This window comes from Miniopterus schreibersii, assembly GCF_964146895.1.
Source record: "Miniopterus schreibersii genome assembly, chromosome: 21".
NCBI lineage: Eukaryota > Metazoa > Chordata > Mammalia > Chiroptera > Miniopteridae > Miniopterus > Miniopterus schreibersii.
The window spans coordinates 9,777,985-9,799,017 of NC_138123.1; the positions used below are offsets into that span (position 1 = coordinate 9,777,985).

Below are 21,033 nucleotides of genomic sequence, written 5' to 3' on the forward strand. Positions count from 1 at the left end.
CCCACCCACAAAAGATTTAAAGATCGGGGTGTGGGACCCTCGCATGGTTATCTACAAGGTTTAGGTTTCTTTACATTCAGAAATGCGTTTAATTTGTTTACTGTGCAGAGACACGCCCAGCAAAACAAAGCTGTTAGTGGGGAAAATGGGTTCTTTGAAATGTGATTGGCACATGTCAGAATCGGAGCGTTAGGATCTCAGCTGCCTTTTCTCTCGAGAGTTTTACACTTTGTGACTCAGCAGATTCCCCGTCTGCAGCTCCTACGTCTCCAGTGGAGCGGAAAGTACCGGGGAAAGGAATTCATCTACAAGATGCACGTGGTTAGCTTGGTGCCTGCCCAGCATTTGATAATCAGGAGGAGAGGTGTCCCTAAATCACGGTATTGCTGAGAAATGTGTCGTTAAAGGGAGGGAGGCCCTGGGAGGTCGGTGGTCTGTAGGGAGGACCACACCTACTTCCTGAGCCCCAGTCTGAGCCCCACCCAGGGCCATGGTGTTTCCTAGTACATTTTAGTTAGCAGCTCGATCCGTTTCTGGAGTCTTCTGTGTTAGAACATAGACGAGAAGGACCGGAAAAGAGCAGCCAGGACGCTGCCTGCAGAGGCTGGGAAATGGGGGGAGTTGGTCGTGTACTCCCGTGCATGGGAAGAAATGGGGTGATTTTCCTTGAAGAATAGAAGGTTGGGTGTTGGAAAGATCCCCTCACTCACTGCAGGTCAGCTCTCGATCCAGTGCAGGAGATTTAATGGGGGGGCCTCCCCCCCAGACAGGGGGCCCCGGGTGCGGGTGGCAAGGTCTCTGCACAGAGCTGAGGCCCAGGGAAGGTTGTGGGTTTGGGGAGCATCCTGACGGTGGGACGTTCGTCGTCAGCGCCGATGGGAGGAGATCGGTTCATTTCTAACCTTTCAGGCGCCGTCTCTCCTCCCTGTTCATTCCCTGGTGAACGAGTCCTTAGGTGCTGATGTCTTTCCTTCTTTGCCTTTTTCTCTTCATTCCCGTTTCAAGTTTTATTGTAGGAAACCTGGGAGCAATGAGCGAAGGCAGGGATCAGATGTAGAGTAAATGTAAAATCTTAAACATGGGCTCCTGGACTCAGATGACGTGGAATCATACGGGGCTTTACTTTGCAGTCACACCTAAAGCACCACGAAGGAAAAACACAGGCGTCTGAAGACAGTTGGTCAGAGAGGGCTCAGGCGCCTCAGAGTCACTGACCTCTGTTGTCGTGACCTCCTCAGTGTCATGAAACTAAAGGTTACTTAAGATTGTCTGTTCCTTCTAATTGAAAAAAAAAATCTTTTCTTCAATTATTTTCCAGTTTATTGAGTCTCAGAATGTTAGTGTCCTGAAGGTGATGACTTGAGAGTATTATTTCTTCATAGTAAGTTTAGTTGCTGTGTTTCATGGACAAGCCCAGGTCCCCAGGAGCTATTGCCGCCGTTAACCTTCATGAAGTTAGAGCGTGTAGAGCAGAGCAGTGTTGCCTAAAGCCCGTGTAAGATTAAAAGCCGTTTCCCGCCCGCAGATGATGAGGACGGCATGGACTGCGTGGACAACGAGCGGCGGCCGCACTTCCCGCAGTTCTCCTACTCGGCCAGCGGGCGCGAGTAGGCCCCGTGGGCTGCCTCACCGCCACCGAGTTACACCGAGAACGGCTCCTGGACACCAGACCAGTCCTCGCTCTCACAACAGCAGGGCGCCTTCGACATCCCAGACCGGCCCCAGGTCTTCACCCCTCGCCACCTCTCACCCACCCGAGAACACACATATACGCAAATACACTCGACTTTTTGTTTTTGCATGAAATTGTATCTCAGTCTAAGGTCTCATGCTGTTGCTGCTACTGTCTTACTATTATAGCAACTTTAAGAGGTAATTTTACAATCTTGGGAAGTCATGAGCCCACCATGATTCATCTGTGCACCAAGTGTCATCTTCTGACCATTCAGTTCTTGTTTCTCCCCTAACAGTGAAGGATAAGTGAGATACACTGATTCTAGGTACATTTTTTAACTTTCTAGAAGCTAAATCAAATCTAATTAGACTAAGACGATTTAGTTTGTAATCCAGAACAAGCAGTTGTGGGAGGGTGGTGATGTGCACATGCAGATTTTAGGAGAGCCTGTCAGATCCGTGCGTATGTAGGTATATTCCACTAGGATCTGGCTGAAATGCCCGAGGGAGCATTTGCGAGGACTGAACACCTATTGAGATGCGTATCCATCTCAGTATATGTATTTGAAGTCCTGTCGGATCCTGCATAGGAAGCCTGGCGTTCCCCTTGGACGTCTAGATGTCACAGGCAGTGGTGGGCAGACGAACTGCTCCACAAGGAAGGAAGCCTATGCACAGCTGAGTCAAGGTCGTTTCAAGGTCTAATAGGACGTGCATCGGAGAGCAGTTTTTTCCCTGTGCTTGGAAACCTTTTTCCATGATAATATTTATTGCCTCCGATGGCTGCAGAATGTAGACAGGTATAATCCTGCTTTTCACCAAAACCTGTACACCGAGGTAAACGGGCGTTCGCCGTATTTGTTTTCATTTCCCATTTCAGTTCTGCGTGAGTTAGCTTTTTCTCGGATGTTGAAACTTTGAATGTCCTTTTATGATTTTGTTTATATTGCAGTAGTATTTATTTTTAGTAATGAGAACTGTATGTCGTGTTAGCAAATGCAGCTCCAGCTCACACACAGTAGACGTACTGCAGTTTGTTCCGACCCACGTGCAAGGAATGTACACGCCGACGAGATTGGTGCACGCTTCTCCTTTGTGAACACATTTTGATGAGGCTCTGAAATTGTACATACCGGTTAGAATTTGGCTTTGGGAGAAGATACGCTGTCTTCTGACCCCTTGGTGCTAAAAACGAGAACATCCCCAAGTACCCACGCCAAGGGGTTAATGAAACAAATGGGCGTTTGCTCGTTTGAGAATTGAGATGTCATGACGCCTGGCAACACGGTGAAACGAACACAGTGGAGACCTGAATGATAGATGAACCTACTTGGCAGAATGAACACATCTCCAGTATTTACGAAGGAGGAAGTAAAAGATAAGGCCCCAGTGTGTTTATTCTGATCATGGTACATCTATCACTGAATTAAGCCATCAGGGAAACAAAACAAAACTAAAAGAACACCTCCAACTTTCCTTTTTCTGTATATACTCATGTCCCCGAGCTCCATTTCTCACCGAAAGGGGACATGGCTGCAAACCTCACCTTCTCCATTAATGACGATCTTCAGATTAAACCCTTTGGTGCTAGGAGCTGACACTTTCCAAAGCAGCCTATGAAACCCAGGGGCCGGGGCCTCCTCGCGGCAGGCGGGGGGCTGGTGGCTCTGTGGAGTGATCATGGAGACGTATTTTAGTTAAACTCTCCAACAGCTCCCAAACGGAAGACCACAGTGTGATGTAGAGTTGTGACCGCACTGGTGAGAGCAAGTGATTGCTGAGCAGGATGCATCATGCACGCAGACGTCTTAGCCTCGTGACGCAGGAAGCGTGGACTCAGACAAAAACCACTGCTGGCGGTGGGCGGGCCGCTGGGCTGCGGGGGTTAAAGGGCATTTTACTAAGGCAGCTAAGACATATTCAGACACAGGTTTTATCCTAATTTTTCATATTCCTACCTGAGTGAAGTTCATCCATAGCGTTGTGTAGGAAGTTACAGTAAGTGGTAGTTCGCTCTTATTTCCACATGTTGCTCAACTTTATTTTTTCCCCCCACTTGGAATTGTGTTGAATGTTTCGCATCGACGAGGAAGTAGACTAGAAGGTATGTCTTGTAAGTTGTCTCACGTTCATTTTATAAAAAAGAAACGGGAGAGGCGGAGGAGAGCCGAGGCTGGCTGCCCGCAGCAGGGGTTCCTGTAGGGAGGTAGGACTCCATACACTAAGCACATCCAGAGGTAGCTTTCTTTTTGTTTTCCGTTTTTTTTTCCTAAACCTTAAGGTGATTTCCATGACCTTGGCCCAAGGACGTGCCCTAAGGATTCATGGCAGCGTTGACAGTGGCCCGGGCTGGCTGCTCCTCCCAGCTAGCTGGCCCTCAGTCCCCAGCCAGCACTTGGGCTCCGTCACTCTTCCCCCCCCAGGGTTCCTTTAGGGTCGCGCTCGGTGTTTTCTTGGCCTCGATTTTGAGAATCCCCCCCCCCCCTCGCTCTCAGACCTCGGTCAGCGGGCCCGGGGGCGTCACAGAGGCAGGAATGTGTCGGAGGAGAGTCTCACTTCCCTCGCGTCATCCACCCGTGGCTGTAGTTGGGATGCTGGCCGAGGAGAGGCCTGAGCCCAGGAATCAGTCTGTCAGGGTGCAGTTCAGATGGCGCGGGCTCCACCATGACCTGGTGGCCGTGAAGTCTGCTCCCTCGGGGGAGCGTGGGCTCGTCTGCGTGGAGCTGGCCAGGCGGCTCACAGCTTTGCTTTTCACACTGGTTACATAGCATCGCTCAGTATTGTTTCCCGTCTCCCACGCCCGATCTCTGGCTCCTTGGAGCTGACTGTTGTCGGGGCACTTGCCTCTCCCGGAGAACACAGCGAGGGCCTTCCTTCCTAACTGCAGGGTCTCTACCACACCTCAGTGTCCACACTTGCTGCTACTGTTCGTACTGTGTCCGGTAGAATCTCCTGGTAGCGCATTACAGGCAAGCATGAAATGTAAAGTATTTATTTAAATAAAAAAAGAAAAAAACCTCTAAATTGGTAATCGAATTACCTCCCTGTAGCTTTATAGTTTGTGACATTTCCTGACCTTGCTAGTTCTTTCATTAGATCCGCGCAAGATCTAGTCACCTGGTTAAGGATTTTAAGCAGACGCAACTACGAACCCAAGAAACTGTATTACTATTACTGTTGGTCATACTAAAACTGTTTCTTTCCTTAAGTACATGACCCACGAGGATGTGAAATTAACTACAAGAAACTGTTTTGTACACTGTACATCCTTAGTATTTTTACACGTATCTGATAGGGGTGCCCATTACTTTCCTTCGTACAGACAGCTTAAATAAAGCACTGTGTCAATCTGCTACTTCTCCGTTTATTGTTGTTGGACGTGGTTCTGTACTCTCAGAAAACTCAAAAAAAGATTTTTTAATAGCTCCACCTGGTATTAACCTACCCTGTGTAAAAATGTGACAGGAAAATATGTAAATTTCTTGTAGCTCAGAACACACGTGGGATTATTTTATTGTTTTAATAAAATGGCAATAGTGCAGTTGTACAAACTTTGATGAAGGGCTATGTCCAAAGGGGAGACGCCGAGCTCCCGGCACTGGGCTTAGGACAGACCTACTGTGAAGCCGGGGATGGGCGAGGTGTCCCTAGAGGTGTGTAAGAGCCCGGTCATGTCCAGGCCAGAGGGCTTGGACCCAGATCCGTGAGGCTCGTAGCTCTTCAGTGATGTCTTCCTGGTGACGCGCGGCTCTGCACGCTTCCTGAGAATCTGTGCTTAGAGCTCGATGGCAAGTTAAACTTGGACGTGGACCGTGGGTGGGTCGGGAGGCCGACTGCAGCCTGATCTACCCGGAGTCACTTTGGGTGGGGCCTTTCGCTGATTTACCTCATAAACCTCTTGTAGAACCTTGGCTCTGCTCCCGTGACTCAGCCAGATGGAGGAACGGCTTTGGGACCAAAGTTAGTCACGCATGTATCTGTATGTCACACGCCAAATTCGAGGGCATCCCTACGGATGCTCCCCTCTCAGAACCACTGGGGTTGACAGTCCAGGAGCGTAAATCAAGTGACCTCTATAATTCTTTAAAGGTGCTATTTTTAGACTATTGTATAATTTATTTACTGTATTCCTAAGCCAGAGGTAGGGGCGATTAACATACCTGATGTAACAGCCTTTATGTCGAGCACATCTGATGAAATAAACACTTCTGGCTCCGAACAGAAGTCCTGCTCTTGCAGGCTTGAAGCTTTCCACGCCCGAGACACTCGAGCGGTCCTCGCGTGGAAATCATCCCACCGCATCCCAAGCCCAGCTGCACGGACTGCGAGGCCGTGACAGTGATGACGGTGGCAGGTCGCTGGCCGGGGAGGTCAGCCTGAGGCCAGGGCCTTGTCCCAGCGGCAGCCCTGCCTGTAGCGTCCGTGGTGATCCTCGGAGACAACACAACATTTCAGTGCCCATTCTTATTACTTTAAAGCATTTGAGGGCTTAACTGTGTATAGTTGAAATACCATCTGAAACTGAAATAACGATCTGTGTGCAGAGACTGGAGACAACTAAGGAATGTTGTACGTTTCTAGGCTCCTCTCAAATTCTGCATCTTGAAGAAGGACCCTGACGCCGCCCAGCCAGAGAGGCCTGTCTGTTGGGAGCAGAGTGGAGAGGAGGGTGCTTGGTGCTCCTGGTGTCTCCCGTTGTGCAAACATGAGCAGGGTGACAGTTAGCGGGGTCTTGCGGGCTGCTGCAGGAAGGCAGAGGTGACGGATGCTGTGGAGATCGCACGGAGGCAGAGAATCAGCAGGGAGAAAGTGGTCCTCAGTGCCCGTTGGCCTAGTTAAAAACATGTGCCTTTTTGGTGTGTTTGGTTCATCACTACGAGGTAGAAAGTAAACATTACAGTTCAAGTCTTGCAAAAAAGTTCGTTTATTGCAATTCATGTGTGTACCATAGCATACAAATGAGCAGACTCAAAAATACAGCAACTTCAAGCCATTTCCGAAAACCTGCACCGGGAGGTCTCATCTCTGGCCGACTTCAGCTTCCGCCCGCCCATCGCGCAGGGACCGCTGAGACCCACATGTGGCTACGACGACGCAGCCCCGCGGTCTGAGGCCGTGTCCACGGGAGGCCGTGGTGCATTGTGGCATATGACGTACAAATCAGATGAATGTAAATAACTCTTTGTAAATCACTTACTTATTTCAGTCTGTTTCATCCAGGTCAGCAATCAGATTGTGGCATGCTGGGTAACTGGAAAAATAAAAGATAATAAAGTAAGTTTAAATAGATTATGGCCTTCAATGTGATTTGTCTTCTCGCCGGTTAACTCCTCTAAGTTTTTGGAGAAAAAAATTTCGTTTGCTGAAAATATAGTTTGTCATAAGCTCTGTGAAAAGTCTATTTCTCACCTTTACCACAGGTCAAAGCCCTTGTCGAATAAGAATATAAGGTGTTTTTTTTCATTTTTATTGATTTTAGAGAGAGGAAGGAGGGGAGAGAAACATCAGTTTGTTGTTCCACTTACTGATGCATCATTGGCTGATTCTTGCATGTGCCCTGACTGGGGATCGAACCCGCAACCTTGGCCTATCAGGACGATGCTCTAACCAACTGAGCTACCTGGCCAGGGCCTATTTTTTAATGCTTTAAATATGAAAACCACCTGTATTCCAGACGTTTCTCTCTTAAAATAAGAGCAGTTCTGATGATAGGCTGTGGCCAGAGCACCCAGGAAAGGAGATGCTGATTCGTGCCAGAATCCAGTTACTGAGAACTGCTCAGACTTTACAGTGAGTAAACCCAGGATGCAGGACAAGTGTCCCTAAGAAATCTCGGGGGAAATGACAGTTTAGCTGCAGACAACTTACTGTAACGTATGGAAAGGCATTTTCACCTGGAAACCACCTCCCATGTGCTGGGAGAGGGAATTTCGTGCCCGAGGGTCTCTTAGTTTTAATCAGGTGTAAATGTTTCCAAACTGGCTCATGAAGGTTGGGTTGGGGAGTCACAGGTCAGAGACTGAATCCTGCTGCCTGCCTGGCTGATAGGACGCCCACATTAGTTCAAACCACTAAGGTGGTGTCAGAAACCACGGGAAACTGTAACATTCCATAAAGCGTTTCTCCGGCATGTGGGAAGCTGGGTAAGACACAGGCCTTGCTCTCTGGAGCGTCAAGTCCCTGAGATGATGGGGGCTGGACGGAGAGCTCAGAAGATATCCTGTCAATCCCAGTTTTTACTCCTGCAGATAAATCAGGACACGACATAGAGCCCTGGGCCGGCCTGGTCTCTGTCTAGCAGGGAGTCATCGAGAGATGAGGGGCCTCTGCACCTCCCAGTGCAGGTTTCCTGAGTCAGAATCAGAAGGGGAGGGCGCTTGTAAACGCAATTTAAGCCCTGATTACTTGTTGAGGATTTCCAAGCCAGGGCAATGCATTTCATGCAAGCCAGGATTCATGCGAGAGAGAGCCATGGAAATCAGTCTGCTGACTTCAAAAATGAGAAAAGATAATGCTTACATTTCACAGGGGTTGCCCAGTGTGTGGGGGGCACTGATCAGGAGTCTGAGTAGAATGGTTTCCACGCAGGGCAATTATGATAATACACATGCAGCCCTGTGAGGGCTGAGGGTGGGCCCAGAGGTGGGTGGACCCTCTTCCTTGGAGCCCACAGGGGGCTTCTGTTCTCTGGCCCTCCCTAACTGGGCCGCAGGGAGTCCCCAGTGCCCTGCCATGGCAGAAAGGGTCCCCTTCTGTCCTAGGTGTAATACTCAGCACAGAGGCTGCCAGGAGCTTGATGTGTGACCCTCAAAGCACAGGGTCTCCATCTAGAGCCACTCTGCCTTCCGGCCTTGATTGGCCTGGCCCAGTGCGGTTCTGGGAACTAGTCTTGAATGACTCCCCTCCACACTCTGAAGGCTGCCTGCTCACCAGGGTGCTCTGGAGACAGTGGTTTCCTGTCTAATTTGAAAGACAAGGATGTCTTGGAAAGGATGCCCATAAACCACAACAGGCACATTTCAAATGAAAATTCTAACGCACCCATAACATGCAGTTCAGGATAGTGGTCAAGACCTAAAAGCAAAGTAGAACTGATGGCAGGGTTTTCCTTTAAACCAAGGTCCAGGAAATGATTTCTCACAGCGAGTCCTGGCATGGGCTCCAGGGCCATCCAGTAATTCACCATCCACCGATCCCGTTCCCTGCTGGCACATGGTACGCAGACGGCTCCACTGGAGCCAGGGACCGCCCCCCCAGCTCCTGTGGGCCCAAGCAGGAGTCACCCCAATCCCCCCCTCCCCGACTTGTAGCAAGTCAGCTATCACTTCAAGACTGTTTTCTTTGGTGTAAAGCCCTGCACTCACCCTACCCTCACTGTATATTACAGTACTCACTGTCCAGTGCTCGTCCCCAGTGCCTACAAGTGCCCGGCCCATGGTGAGTTTAGTGAACACTTGACTGAATGAATGACCCCGTCACCCCTTGTTTTGTCTGCTGAACGCATCACTCGTGTTGCCCTCAGTCTGCTGAATCTTTAGAACATTTCTCAGTGCTCCCCCATCCTGCAGCGGCCACATAGAGAAGCCTCAGTTACTGCCCAACTCCGGCTTCCCTGCCATCACCTCCTGGGGACATTAGTCACGCTTATTTCCAGAAAGTTGTTCCTCCATCCGCTCCACAGCGATCCGTCTGGCTGTGCAGGAGCCAAGGACGCAGGTGCCAGTGCGACCTCAGTCATTTCAACTGTGGCCTCAGTCCTGAGCCACCATCCCCCCTTCCTCCTGCCTCTCAACCTGTCACCAAGGCCCCTGGCTGTGGCCTCCTGGGTGGTGAGGCCACATCTGCAGTTGTCATTGGCTGCCCTCCAGGTTAGAGGGGGGCCCACAGGGCACCCTGGCAGCGGCTCTTCCAAAATATTGTCCACAGATGTCACCAATGGTCCCATCGGCGAGCCCGCTGTTGCTGTGCATTTTCTTAATCCTATCAGAGCCTTCTCTCCACAAGCCCTGCCTTTTGTATCCAAAGTATTTCTGAAGTTTGACTTTAAATCCACAGTTTAAGAAATGAGTCTCTCTGGATGACCTCAGTTGTTCCCCAAGTGACCTCACTGCGGGGTACTAGTCACCCCAGCCTCTCAGCAGCCCCTGCAGATGGAATCCCGTTTCCTGCTCCCCACCTTGCTCATCGGTCTCTGTGTGGCCAGGTCAAACATGGTCCTGCCCTTGGGCCTCTGGCAAGAAAGCATCTATTTATGACCGGAGGGCCGATCCCTCCCCCAACCTCCATCGAGGGCATTTCAAAGCTTGCCCAGGGTTGACCGAGCTGGGGAAAGCTCCAGCCCCACCCTCACTGTGGCTTACCCTACAGTCCCAGGGCCCAGCCAGGCCTAGCTCCCTGCGCTGCGGGGCGCAGAGAAGCCGCCTTACCGTGGGGTGGACACCCGTCCCCTCCCATCCAGCCTTGCTGGGCCCAGGGAATGAACACCAGTCTCTCTAGAGAGTTGTTTCCTGCCCATTGATGTCTCAGTTCTGTTCACCTCGCCTCTTTGGGACTTATTTTTCTATCTGTACAAAAGAGATGTTAAACGACTTATCCACACAGAGATCGCAGTGCCAAGGCGCGGGCTTTGCAGCATCTCTGCCAGGCACGGGGTAATGCAGGGGCTCCCTTGTAAAAGAAGCTGGTTCTGTTGTTCTTTAAAACCAGAAAGTTTTTTAAACCAGAAGCTAAAAGATTGATCCGAGTGGTGCAGAGCTGAGATTTGGACCTACGCTGCTGTACTTCAGAGTCCAGGCTCGTTAATGCTGTAGCGACCTGCTATGGCATTAGCTGTCTCTTGCACATCGATGTTTCTCTCCCTCCCTCCCTTCCACTTCCACTCTATCTAAAAGCAATGGGAAAATATCCTTGAGTGAGGATTTTAAAAAATAAACCAACGCGCTGAGGGAACCCGGGGCAGCACCGATCTGCTCAGGGGAGGTGCCCTCCCAGCCCTCTGCACAGCTTTGTGGAAAGGTGGCTCCAGATGTGAGCGCTGACCTATGACAGCAGTGGCTCCCCACCCAGCACAGGGCCCAGGGCAGAGACTCCGGGTCAGTGGAGTCCTGCTCCCACCCCCACTCCCCAGGCAAGTGACCAAGAAACTCTGGCTGGGCCCCTCACCCCCTCCGGCTGGGCACAGCCTTTCTGGGAATCTGGCTGTTGCCAGCTGCAGAGCGGGGCAGGAGTTCACAGCAAGGTCACCGAGGCCCCAGCTCATCCCGCCCCCTCCCCCAGCTGCCACTGGGCAGTGACAATGAAGGGCCCTGGCTGCGCTGCTCTGGGCTCCAGGAGGGGAAAAGAACTGTGGAAGCCAGTGACCCAAGAGGGGACAGGCAGTAAAGCCTTCCTTGCAGAGAAGGTGGGAGCCGACTCCTTGGCTTTCTGGGAAACAGCATCTTGGGACAGGACTTAGGGCTGGAGCGTGGGGGGAGGCAGGGGACCTGTACCCAGAAGGGAGGGGTCAGTCAGAGGACACGCAGCCCCGGGGCCTGGCATCTGCTTTGCTCTCTCCCCTCTCCTCAGAGCTCACTCAAACCCGGGGTTCCCCCTGCGACTCGCGGGGTCCAGGTCTGGTCTTTCAGCTCCACGGATTCCCCGAAGTCACGAGACACCCTCTGCACACGCGCAGGTGTCTGTGTTTTACATGAACCACGTTTCCATGGTAAATAGAGTTGAAGAATTCCCAAAGGACAGACAGTGTCGCCAACAGCAGAGAGCGGCGCCTCTGGCTGCCTCGCATGGGAAAGCGTTAAGAATGAAGACAACATTGACATTTGGGGTTGCAATGTGACGGAATTACAGTCTTTTAAAGGCAAGAACCGCTTATCTATCTCCACTGCATGCAATATTCAGTGTTTTGTTCACTTGTCTAATTGGATTAAAATATTTAGCTCCCTTTAAAATCTTGATTGTGAATATATATTGCAGAATGCAGTGTCTGACTCGGAAGCAATAAGTGGAGCAAATGTATCCGAAGCGATAGAAATTTCAATTTCTTTTTCTTCCACGAGTCTTATTGGAGATTATTCTCTTGGACAAAGTGAACTGTTAACAAGAGAGCAAGTTTGGCTTAAATGAAGCTGCTCAATAATAATTATATACAGGGCCTTCAGTTAAAAAAAACACACACACAAAAAAACAAAGTTAGACCATGCTATTTGAGTTGCTGGGGCAAGTTTCTCCGGGGTCCTGAGACCCTTATGTTAGGAACACAGTGCGAGGGGTCTCATGTCATCTTTGCAAACACTCAGGCAGCGGGGAGTTAGTGACATTTGAGCTGCATATGTTCAAGTGTATTTTAAAAAAAACATGCAAGTCACTTCGGTTGACAGTGTCTTGTACACAGTTTTGAAAGAATCAGGGCAAACTTTAACAGAGTCAGTTTTTATTTGAAAAATATTTTCTGGGAATGTATCAGTGTTTATTTTTGAGACTGACAATTCGAGTGAAAATCGGGATAAAAACAAAAAAACAATTTGGTTGAAATCAAATTGTTTGTTTTCATCTATTTAGAATTCTTTCCAAAAAAAATCTTGGTTCCGGAGGAGGTTTTTAATTTCTTTTATTCCACGTATTTGCTTTTTGCTTCAAGCACCACTTGTCCTGCAGGTAGCTAACTTCACAGGGGCTCCCGCATCAGCTGGGCAGGGTCCCTTGAGAAGGACCTGCAACCCTGCGAACACCTGAGTCCCAGCTCAGGGACTTGCAGGAGTCACAGTGCAGGCGCCTCCCTGCAGCTGACCCAGCCCCGTGGGCAGCACCTGAGCCTCGCCTTTCGCTTCAGGTCACAAATGGGCCTGTTTCCCTGCACCATCTCCTGGGTCTCTGCTTCCGCTGCTGGTTTTCCAGCTCTATTCCACCAGTCCTTTGGTGGAACGAGATCATGTCCATGATTTTGAATATAATCACATATGGCTGCTGGATCCTCGCACAAGTTTAAATCAAATTAGAACTTAAGTTCACTGCCAAGAATGCTCGGAAGTCATGGGGCCAGCTGATTAATCACGGATAAGTCGGTTTCAGATGCTGGTTTTGCAACTGTAAGAGAGTCATCTGAAGGGACTAAAAAGGAACCATCCCCAACAGAACAGATGACGGAACCAAACACCGTTGGGGTGACTGCTATTAGAAAACTCCAATCAGCCGAAATCATATCCATCACCAAATAAATACATACACATATAAAACAGTCTTGACCTATAAGATAGCCCCCTAGGTGGACAGACACCACCCATTGTCTTCCATCTCAGATGCCACTTTCCCCATGAAAGAGTCTAATTTCCTCACCAGCTGGCACCCCTCTTCCTGGACAGATGTGAGAGCCCCCAGGCGCTGGGTCGCAGACCCCTGACCCGGCTCCCAGCTGTCAGGCCTCGCCGAAAATCCCCTGGGCCCCCAGTTCCTCAACCGACACCAGGTCCCCCCCCCCACTGGACCTGCCTCCCAGCTACTGACGAGCCCCCTCCCAGAGACACTCACTGGACCTGGAGAGAGAGGCAGAGGGTGGTGGTCAGGGCAAGGCTGGGCTGCCGTGGCCCTGTTTCTCCACAAGGACCAGTGAGCATCTTGTGACATTTTAAAAGCCATTTTCTAGAGGTCCCTCCTGCCCTGAGTGAGGCAGGAGGTTAATAAAGCCATTGTTTTCGGTCAGAACGAAACTAAGAAGTCAGTAAAGAAGCCTGGAGCTCAGTGGGCAGCGCCCTGAGCCATGGCCATGGGTCAGCCCCCGGGCCGGCCCACCTGGACCCACTGACTCACTCCCCATTGCAAGATGGGAGTTCTCATGGCCAAAAAATGTCACTGCCACACAGCTAGGACTCTGCCCAGCTCCCACTGCCAGACGTGTTGTTGTGCACATTTCAGAACTAAGCAGAAACAATTTAGAATAATAAAGCCTTTTAAACAGATGAGATGTTTCCGGTCGGAGGCCACAGGCCAGCCCCGAGCCTGTCATCTGCTTCAGGGCACAGGGCTGGGTACAGGGGAACAAATCAGGGGATGTGACTCAGCTCAGAGCAGCTGCCCAGGCCAGAAAATACGCACTCTCTTTTGAGTATTAGTGGACAGAGATTTTCAGAGTTTGACAATCCAAAATTAAGTGATTGCGCTTAATCATCCAGACTGAGAAAATGGAAGCCTTTAGCTAAAACTTCCCTAAACCAGAGATGAGCCAGGAAACCAGAGATGGCCAGGAAAGCAGGGAGTGTAGCTGATCATGCCAGAACCCTCAGAGGGCCATGTCCCCCGAAATACTTGGGGCGAGCAGCAGCCTCACTCCCTTCAAGGGCTCTCTGGGAGCTCGGCTCACAATTCAAGTTTATTCCATGGCCAAAGTAGGCACAGCCCACCCTCGGATGGGAAGAGCAGATCTTTGGATTAGATATTCAGCAGAGAGCTGGTAAAGCTGGGTCCCTGCCTCCTCTCCGAACACCAGTATCTGCTGCTGAAAGCCCACAGCTCCTCTACCAAACTTTTTTTGTCATGTTCATTTCTAAATAACTCTACACATGACGTGTGCATCTGAAAGGCCCCTTTAGAGACGCGCCAGGCTGGCCAGTACCAGAGAGCTCAGGATGGTGAAATCATTCGTGGGCTTCGGGCATGGGAAGAAAGACTTGCTCATTTCTCTGAGGATTTTTTGAGGTTTGGGGTTTTTTCTTTAAGTACTCCATTTGGCAATTAACAGATTTGTAAAGACCTGGAACAGGTTTCTAAACGTTGCTGGTCCAGGGTGAGATCTGAGTGGAAGTAGGCAGGCAGATGGGGAGCTGAAAGGCACACCCCACGTGATAATGATCCAGAATGGAGAGGGAACCGCCACATAGAGAAGACACCCCACAATCTGCTTCTTAATTAGCTCCTGGCTCGGAGAGGCCGAAAGACTCACTCACGCCCCGAGTCCCAGTCCCTCCCCACATCAGGCAGGAGCCAGCCACCTGCCTCAAGACCCAGTGTCCTCACCTTTGGCCACCACCATCCGGGGCTCAGACAGATAGGCAGGAAGACGCCGAGCACATCTCAGGAGGAGGAGGGAGGAGGGGGCATCAGAGGATATGTTTATTGATTTTAGAGAGAGGAACAAACATCAATGTGAGAACCATCCATAAGCTGCGGCCCTTATGCGCCCCAACCAGGGATCAAACCCGAAATCTTCTGCTGTACGGACAATGCTCCAACCAACTGAGCCATGGGGCCGGGGCTGTGTTTATTTCCTTACGAACATCTCAGATGACTGCGGAGTGTGGTCTGTGGCTCAGACTCTGAGCAGGACTCCTCATGCCTGCCATGAGCAGCCTGAGGCACTGGGGACACACAGGTGTCCTTGTCCCCAGGCCTCAGTTCGGTGACTGGCATGGTGTATGTGTGTGGGGGGGTTAGGGTTGTTCACTATTATCTATGGAACAAATGACTACTTTGCAGAGGGATCGGGTGGGCTGAGCGGGAAAAATCACTCAGAGGACAGTGGCTCCCAGATACCAATTCCACACATGGTCATTTTGAAAGGGCAATGAGAGGCAATTTCCCATCCTTTCCAGATGCATCTTCCCATGAATCATTCCGAGCATGGATGTGACATCCCCGGGTGCTCGCGCAGCACCTGGGTGCAATCTGAATTAAAGGCTGCAGCCACGACGAGCCAATGGGCCACCTCATTACCCTAACAAACTGCTGGCTGGGGAAGAAAGCTCCGAGAGGCAATTCAGAAAAACAGGTTTCATTCTGTGCTCCCAACTCACCTGCACACACTTTCTCTCCTACGCTATTCCTGCCCGTGGCCCCAGATCTCACCTGAACAGGGAAAACTTGGGCCATGGAGTCAGGCTTAGGCTCCATGTCAGTGTCCCTAATTGCTAGCTGTATATGCTTGTTCGAGCCTCAGCTTCCCTACCTATAAAATGGTAATAATAAACCCTGCCAGGAAAAGGGAGTTACTGCATGTTACACAAGTTGCACTGCCTGCCCGGCCCTCTGCAGGCACTCAATGTATGGACAAAAAAAAAGGCCTCTCTTTTTCTGTGCTGTGGCGTTCCTCAATTTATGAGAAGCACCTGGTAATTAAGCCCCAAGATTGTTAGCTACTCTGGTTCAAACAGGCCCTCTGTTCAAATTGCAGGTGAGATTAGCTACCCTCAAGGCTACATTCTCGCCTCCCCCTCTTCCCAGCTGTTTTCACAACTCTGGGATAATTCCCACCAAGGAGTCTCTAGTTATCTAGTTAGCAGGCAGTCCCCCCCCCCCCCACGCCCCTTCCAACAAGCCTATTTCGAACTCTTCATAACTTTTGCTCCAAGTATGTTTTACAGGCCTGGGAAAAATACTGATAAGACACCTCCCTAGGACATCTTCAGGAGGCAGTCTCCTGGGAAGCAAACAAAGTATAACTTTTCAAGACAACCTCTGGTATCCACTTAACTTCAAGACAACCCAAGCCCCGCCCTTCCTTGTCGCCTAGCAACGTACCTGCTTAAAAGCAGGCTGGCCCTTTTGTTTCTTGCCCTTGTATTGATCCGCAATGCACAGGCCCTTTCCCTTCTCCGGGGAAGTAAAAGAAACTTTCTCTCTGCATCTTTTAGTTGTGAAATCTTTCACAGCCCACTTCACCAGCCCAAACCCTAACACTCAACAACTTAGCTCTCTTTGTTGTTGAGCACGTTGCCCTTGTCCCCCTGGTTTTCTCTCTCTTTTGGGGACATATGAAGCAAGTTATTCTTTTCCTGCATCTATCTTTCCTTTAGTAAACTTTTTGTTTGTTTAAAAATGGCTTTATGTAGGGCTTTATAACCCCTCAAAATCTTAGCTCAATGATCAGTCAGGTAATTTAGGACAAGATTCATGCATTCCATTCATAATGACTCCCCTAACTGGGAGTGCCCCTTCCTCAACCCGTTCAGCCTGTGCAGGTCCTCCAGGGGCCCTTCAGAGCTGACACCAGCAGCCTCCTGACCACCACAACCCTCTGTCTGGCCTCCTATAGCCCTGGCAGAGGCAGCTGCCTGGGGCCACTCAGCACAAGGTGTGGCTCCTGCATTCTTGGGCCTGGGCTCCTGCACACACTTCAGCTCCCTAAAGAGGATGGGCCCGTGTCCCACATGCTCCTATGTCTCCCACTGTGCCCAACACAGTCTTCAGGTTCTCCCTCCTAGCCTATTAGCCGAGCCATGTGATCACTGTTAAGATGCAGCTGCGAAATAGGAACCAAAGAGCCACGTGCAGACCGCCACGTGTTCTCTGATGGGTGGGCACATGTACCTGGGATCTCAGCCGCTCCACCTCCTCCGACAGGGTCTGTCTCTGCAGCAGGAGCTTGTTCTGCTTGCTGAGCAACTGAACCAGTTGCTGGGCCGTGGCCTGGCTGTGCTTGTCCAGCTGCTTTAGCCTGGAGAGAAAACCACCGTAGAATCAGACACGGGTCCTGAGAACCCCGTGGGTGGGGTGGGGGGCGCAATGGCCGACTTCAGCCCTGTCAGCGTGTCCCACGCTTGTGTATGTGAGGGGCCGCCCGACAGCGAACTCGAGCTGTGAGTGACCCTGAGGTGTGAGGCCTCGGCCAGCAGCGGCCCTCATGAACCCATTTGGAAAGTTTAATGGAATTGCACCAAGTGCTAATCAGACTTCATGATTAGCAAACACACGGATGCGTTGGATAAGTAGAAAAACCTGAAACCTCAAACTCGGAGCTGGAAGGTGAGGGGCCTGAACGCCTCCGTTGTCAGCGGGCAGTGTCTGGAGCAGACGCCAGCCTGGCTGGGGCAGCGGCGAGGAGCACAGGAAACACTGGGCTAAGGGGTTTCCATTATTAACCACTCAGTCAATCACGCGCCCCGGCATCGCTGACCAGATGTCTTTAAAGATCTTAAATCTGTCATTCTGCTGATGGGCTCCCTCTCCAGACTTGCTAATTCACTCAGGCGATTACGCTCGTTTGTCCACAGCCGCTTCCTGCGCAGCCAGCAGCGCCGGGGCGACGGGGCTTTGGGTTAAATTCAGAGCCGAGCAGGGAGCTAGACGACTGCTGGGGGACTGTGGCTGCCACACGCCCTTCCTCACGGCCCTCACCCGCCCAAAGCACCCGCAGTGAAATTAACCTGTATTTTCACAAAAAGGGGATTTTTTTTTTTTTTTTTAAAGCTCAGGATGCATTTCAAACTCCAGGCGCCGGACACCGGCCTGAGGCCGCCTGCTCCGGGCTCCCCGCAGGCCTTGGGGGCTCAGCACAGCTAAGCGTTTCCCAGTGTTGCCACCACCTCGAGGGTGCGCCACTTGGGTGCCCTACTGAAAAAGGAGGCCTGGCTGTCCCCAGGAAGCCTTACTTACCGGCGCAGGTAGAGGGGACCGGGATCCACCTGCCGCGGGCCGCGGCTCGTTACCCGCTCGCTGGTTAACTGCACGTGGACCGAACCCGCCCCAGTGACCGTCCAGTCCCCCCGCTCGCAGCCGGGCGGCACCGGGCAGCGCTGGGCAAGGGCCTTCAGAAGGCTCGGCCCAGGCCTCGGGGCCAGACCCGCTCCCGGGGAACCTAACGGGCCGCCCCGCACTCCCGAGTGGAGGCGCGGAGGGCGGCCGGCGGCACAGCGCATGCTCGCCGGAGGGTGGAGGGCAGCACAGCGCATGCTCGCCGGAGGGTGGAGGGCAGCACAGCGCATGCTCGCTGGAGGGCGGCCCTCGGCACAGCGCATGCTCGCGCCCCTCGGGGCCAGGCTGACCACGCCCACAGCCCGCCCCGCCCACTGGCCGCCTCTGGGGGGGCGGCACGAGGCGGGAACTCGGTCCCTGCTCCCCGCGTCCTGGCTGCTCACGTGCTCAGGGCCCGGCTCAGGGGCTCCCTCACCCCGAGCCTGGGCTGCCGTCGGGGCCTGCCCGCCCCCCCCCGTGAGCCCCCCAGAACCCCACAGCAGGGTTTCCATCCCGGGGCGCCCTCCTGCTCCTGGGTCAATGGCGGTCAATGAGGGTCCCCGTTCCCGTCCCCCTTCCTCTGCCCTCGCCGAGACGCCGCGTTTCCTCCGGCGAGGCCAGGGCATCGCGGCTTTGGGGGGGCCGCCCTACCCCGCCCCGTCACTGCCCGGTGGGGACAAGTGTCCTGAGCGCAGCCGCCCGAGGGCGTCGGGCCGAGGGGCGCCCCGCAGCCTGCCAACCCCGCGCAGGCCCCGCTCCGCGCGGGGCGCAACCCTCAGGCCCCGAGCGCGGTCCCCGGGGCCTGCTCCCCAGGCCCGCGTCTGTCTCCCCTGACCGGCGGGGCTCCCAGGGGCCCGGGCCGTGCCGGGGCTGTCGCGGCGCCCAGGGGCGCTGAGGGCAGGCCAGGCGCCCGGGGCCCAAGCCCATCCCTTCCCACGACGGCCCTGGTGCTCCCCCGCCCTCGCCCGGCTCAGCGAGCCCAGCGCGGACACCCCCAGGCCCCTCTGCACCCGGGCGGGCTCACCACGCTGACCACAGGTCCGTTTCCCTCAGGCCCGCGGCGCACGACTGGGCGGAACTGGGGGTCTCCTGGGAGACCAGCTGCGCCCCTGCTGGCAGAGCGGTCACCAGGGCTCCTGAGCAGCTGCCCGGGCTGGCGACGGTCCCCGCGGGGACCCGCACCCATCTCCACCGGCCACCAGCAGCCTTCACCGCGCCCGCGGGCGTGACCAGAACCAGCATCTTTTTAAAACATGCAAGACTTCAAGACAGGATGGAGCCAGCGCAGAAATACGAAGCGACTTTGTAGAGCCAGTGGGCTGGGGCCGATCTCTCATGCAGAGCAGAGCCGCGCAAGCAGCCAGCCCTGGTCCCATGCTTCAGACACTCATCTGCTATGCACACTGTGAAAGCAAGTGAATACATGGATTTAAATTATTTCATGCTGTATGTGATACATACAAAATATATGCAGCGTACAGATGAGTTATGAGGCATAATCATCAAATGAGCACTTGTGGGCCTGGTACCAGGACCGCCGGGCCACTCCCTATAGACTTGTCTCTGGGCCAGACCCTGTTCCCCCAAGGGTGGCCAACGTCCTTATGCATATTTGTGTGTGTTTTTCAATCCTCATATTTTTTTATTGATTTAAGGGAGGGGAACACTGATGTGAGAGAAACATCGATGAGTTCCGTCCCGTATGCACCCCAACCGGAGATCAAACCCAAAACCTAGGCATGTGCCCTGAGCAAGAATCAAACCGGCAACCCTTCGGTGTACAGGACACTGCTCCAACCAACAGACACCTAGCCAGGGCCCTCACGCATACATGTTTTTGATTAGTGTTTAGTTTCACTCAACAATTTCACTTGGGAGCTTCAACAGTCGACTGTGGAGATGTGTGTGTGTATGTATATATATATTATATATATATATATACACATACATACATATATATATGTTTTTGGTAGTGGTAAAATGTCTTGTGTCCTAAAATGGCTTCAGACCAGAGCCTCTTCCTTCGGCCACTCTGGCTACAGTAAAGGTCTTTTCTTCCTCTTCTGAGTTATGTTCTCAAAGTGCTCAGGCCACAGTTTCCCTGGGAGAGGAGGCCGCCTCATGGAAATGAAGAACATTTTTCAACCAACATATGGATTTAAAAGGTGCAAATATTTTGACTGTAAAGTATGCACTCAGTTCTCCGCTATTCCTAGTGTTATGCCCTAACATTTACTGAGCCATTTACACGGGGCAGGGAGCATCGAAAGCATTTACGTTCATTAACTAATTAAATCTTTCTAACAATGCTGAGCGGCAGGTATTGTCTGCATTATTATCACCTGCATCATTTCTTGCAAGAGAAAAACAAGGCCCAGAGCAGTTACTTTGCCAAGCTCAGGCAACTAGAAGGGTAGACATTACCAAGCCACAATGGCAGGCTCCTCCCTCAGCGTCCCTCTTGCATGGGTGGGGGAACCCGTCACCTGTCTCCCAGTCCCCCTGGCCTGCTCCCTTTCCACCACATCCCCCAGCCTTCTGGTTCTGTAGATCACTCCCCTGTACCTTCTGACCCTCTCCACAGCCCACCGTGCTCCCGTCCACACTCACTGCAGGCACTGCTGTCTGCCTGTCCCACTGACTATGACTTTCTTAAGGACAGGAACGGGCTCTTGTTGAGCTCTCCACCCCCAGCACTTAGCAAGGTGCCTGACATTTAGATCATGCTGGATAAGTGGATCAGAACGAGCGAACTGCCCTGGCTGGTGTGGCTCAGTGGCTGGAGTGTCGGCCTGCACGCCGAAGGGTCTTGGGTTCAATTCCCTGTCAAGGGCATGTATCCGGGTTGCAGGCTGGATCCCCAGCCCTGGTTGGGGCACAGAATTAATATTCTGTGACGTGGATAGTCTATGAAATGCAACCTTC

General features: G+C 52.3%; 2 protein-coding genes across 8 annotated transcripts in view; one reads left to right on the top strand and one right to left on the bottom strand.

Moving 5' to 3' along the window:
* The window catches only part of AKT3 (AKT serine/threonine kinase 3), a 139,322-nt gene extending 134,296 nt beyond the window's left edge, over positions 1 to 5,026 (top strand). For both annotated transcript variants that reach the window (XM_081123965.1, XM_081123966.1), the window contains one exon: positions 1,526 to 5,026. In XM_081123965.1, the coding sequence (XP_080980091.1) occupies positions 1,526 to 1,611 (86 nt within the window). In that variant the 3' untranslated portion in view covers positions 1,612 to 5,026. The remainder of the gene's footprint in view (positions 1 to 1,525) is intronic.
* A 132-nt stretch (positions 5,027 to 5,158) lies between these two features.
* The window catches only part of SDCCAG8 (SHH signaling and ciliogenesis regulator SDCCAG8), a 157,210-nt gene continuing 141,335 nt past the window's right edge, over positions 5,159 to 21,033 (bottom strand). For 3 of the 6 annotated variants that reach the window (XM_081123962.1, XM_081123964.1, XM_081123960.1), the window contains 2 exons: positions 16,966 to 17,092; positions 6,577 to 6,925 (listed from right to left, as the gene is read on the bottom strand). In XM_081123962.1, coding sequence (XP_080980088.1) covers positions 6,896 to 6,925; positions 16,966 to 17,092 — 157 coding nt within the window. In that variant the 3' untranslated portion in view covers positions 6,577 to 6,895. Of the gene's footprint in view, positions 6,548 to 6,576; positions 6,926 to 16,965; positions 17,093 to 21,033 lie in introns of those variants that run through there. The other 3 variants (XM_081123963.1, XM_081123961.1, XR_013997863.1) reach the window with 3 other exon arrangements.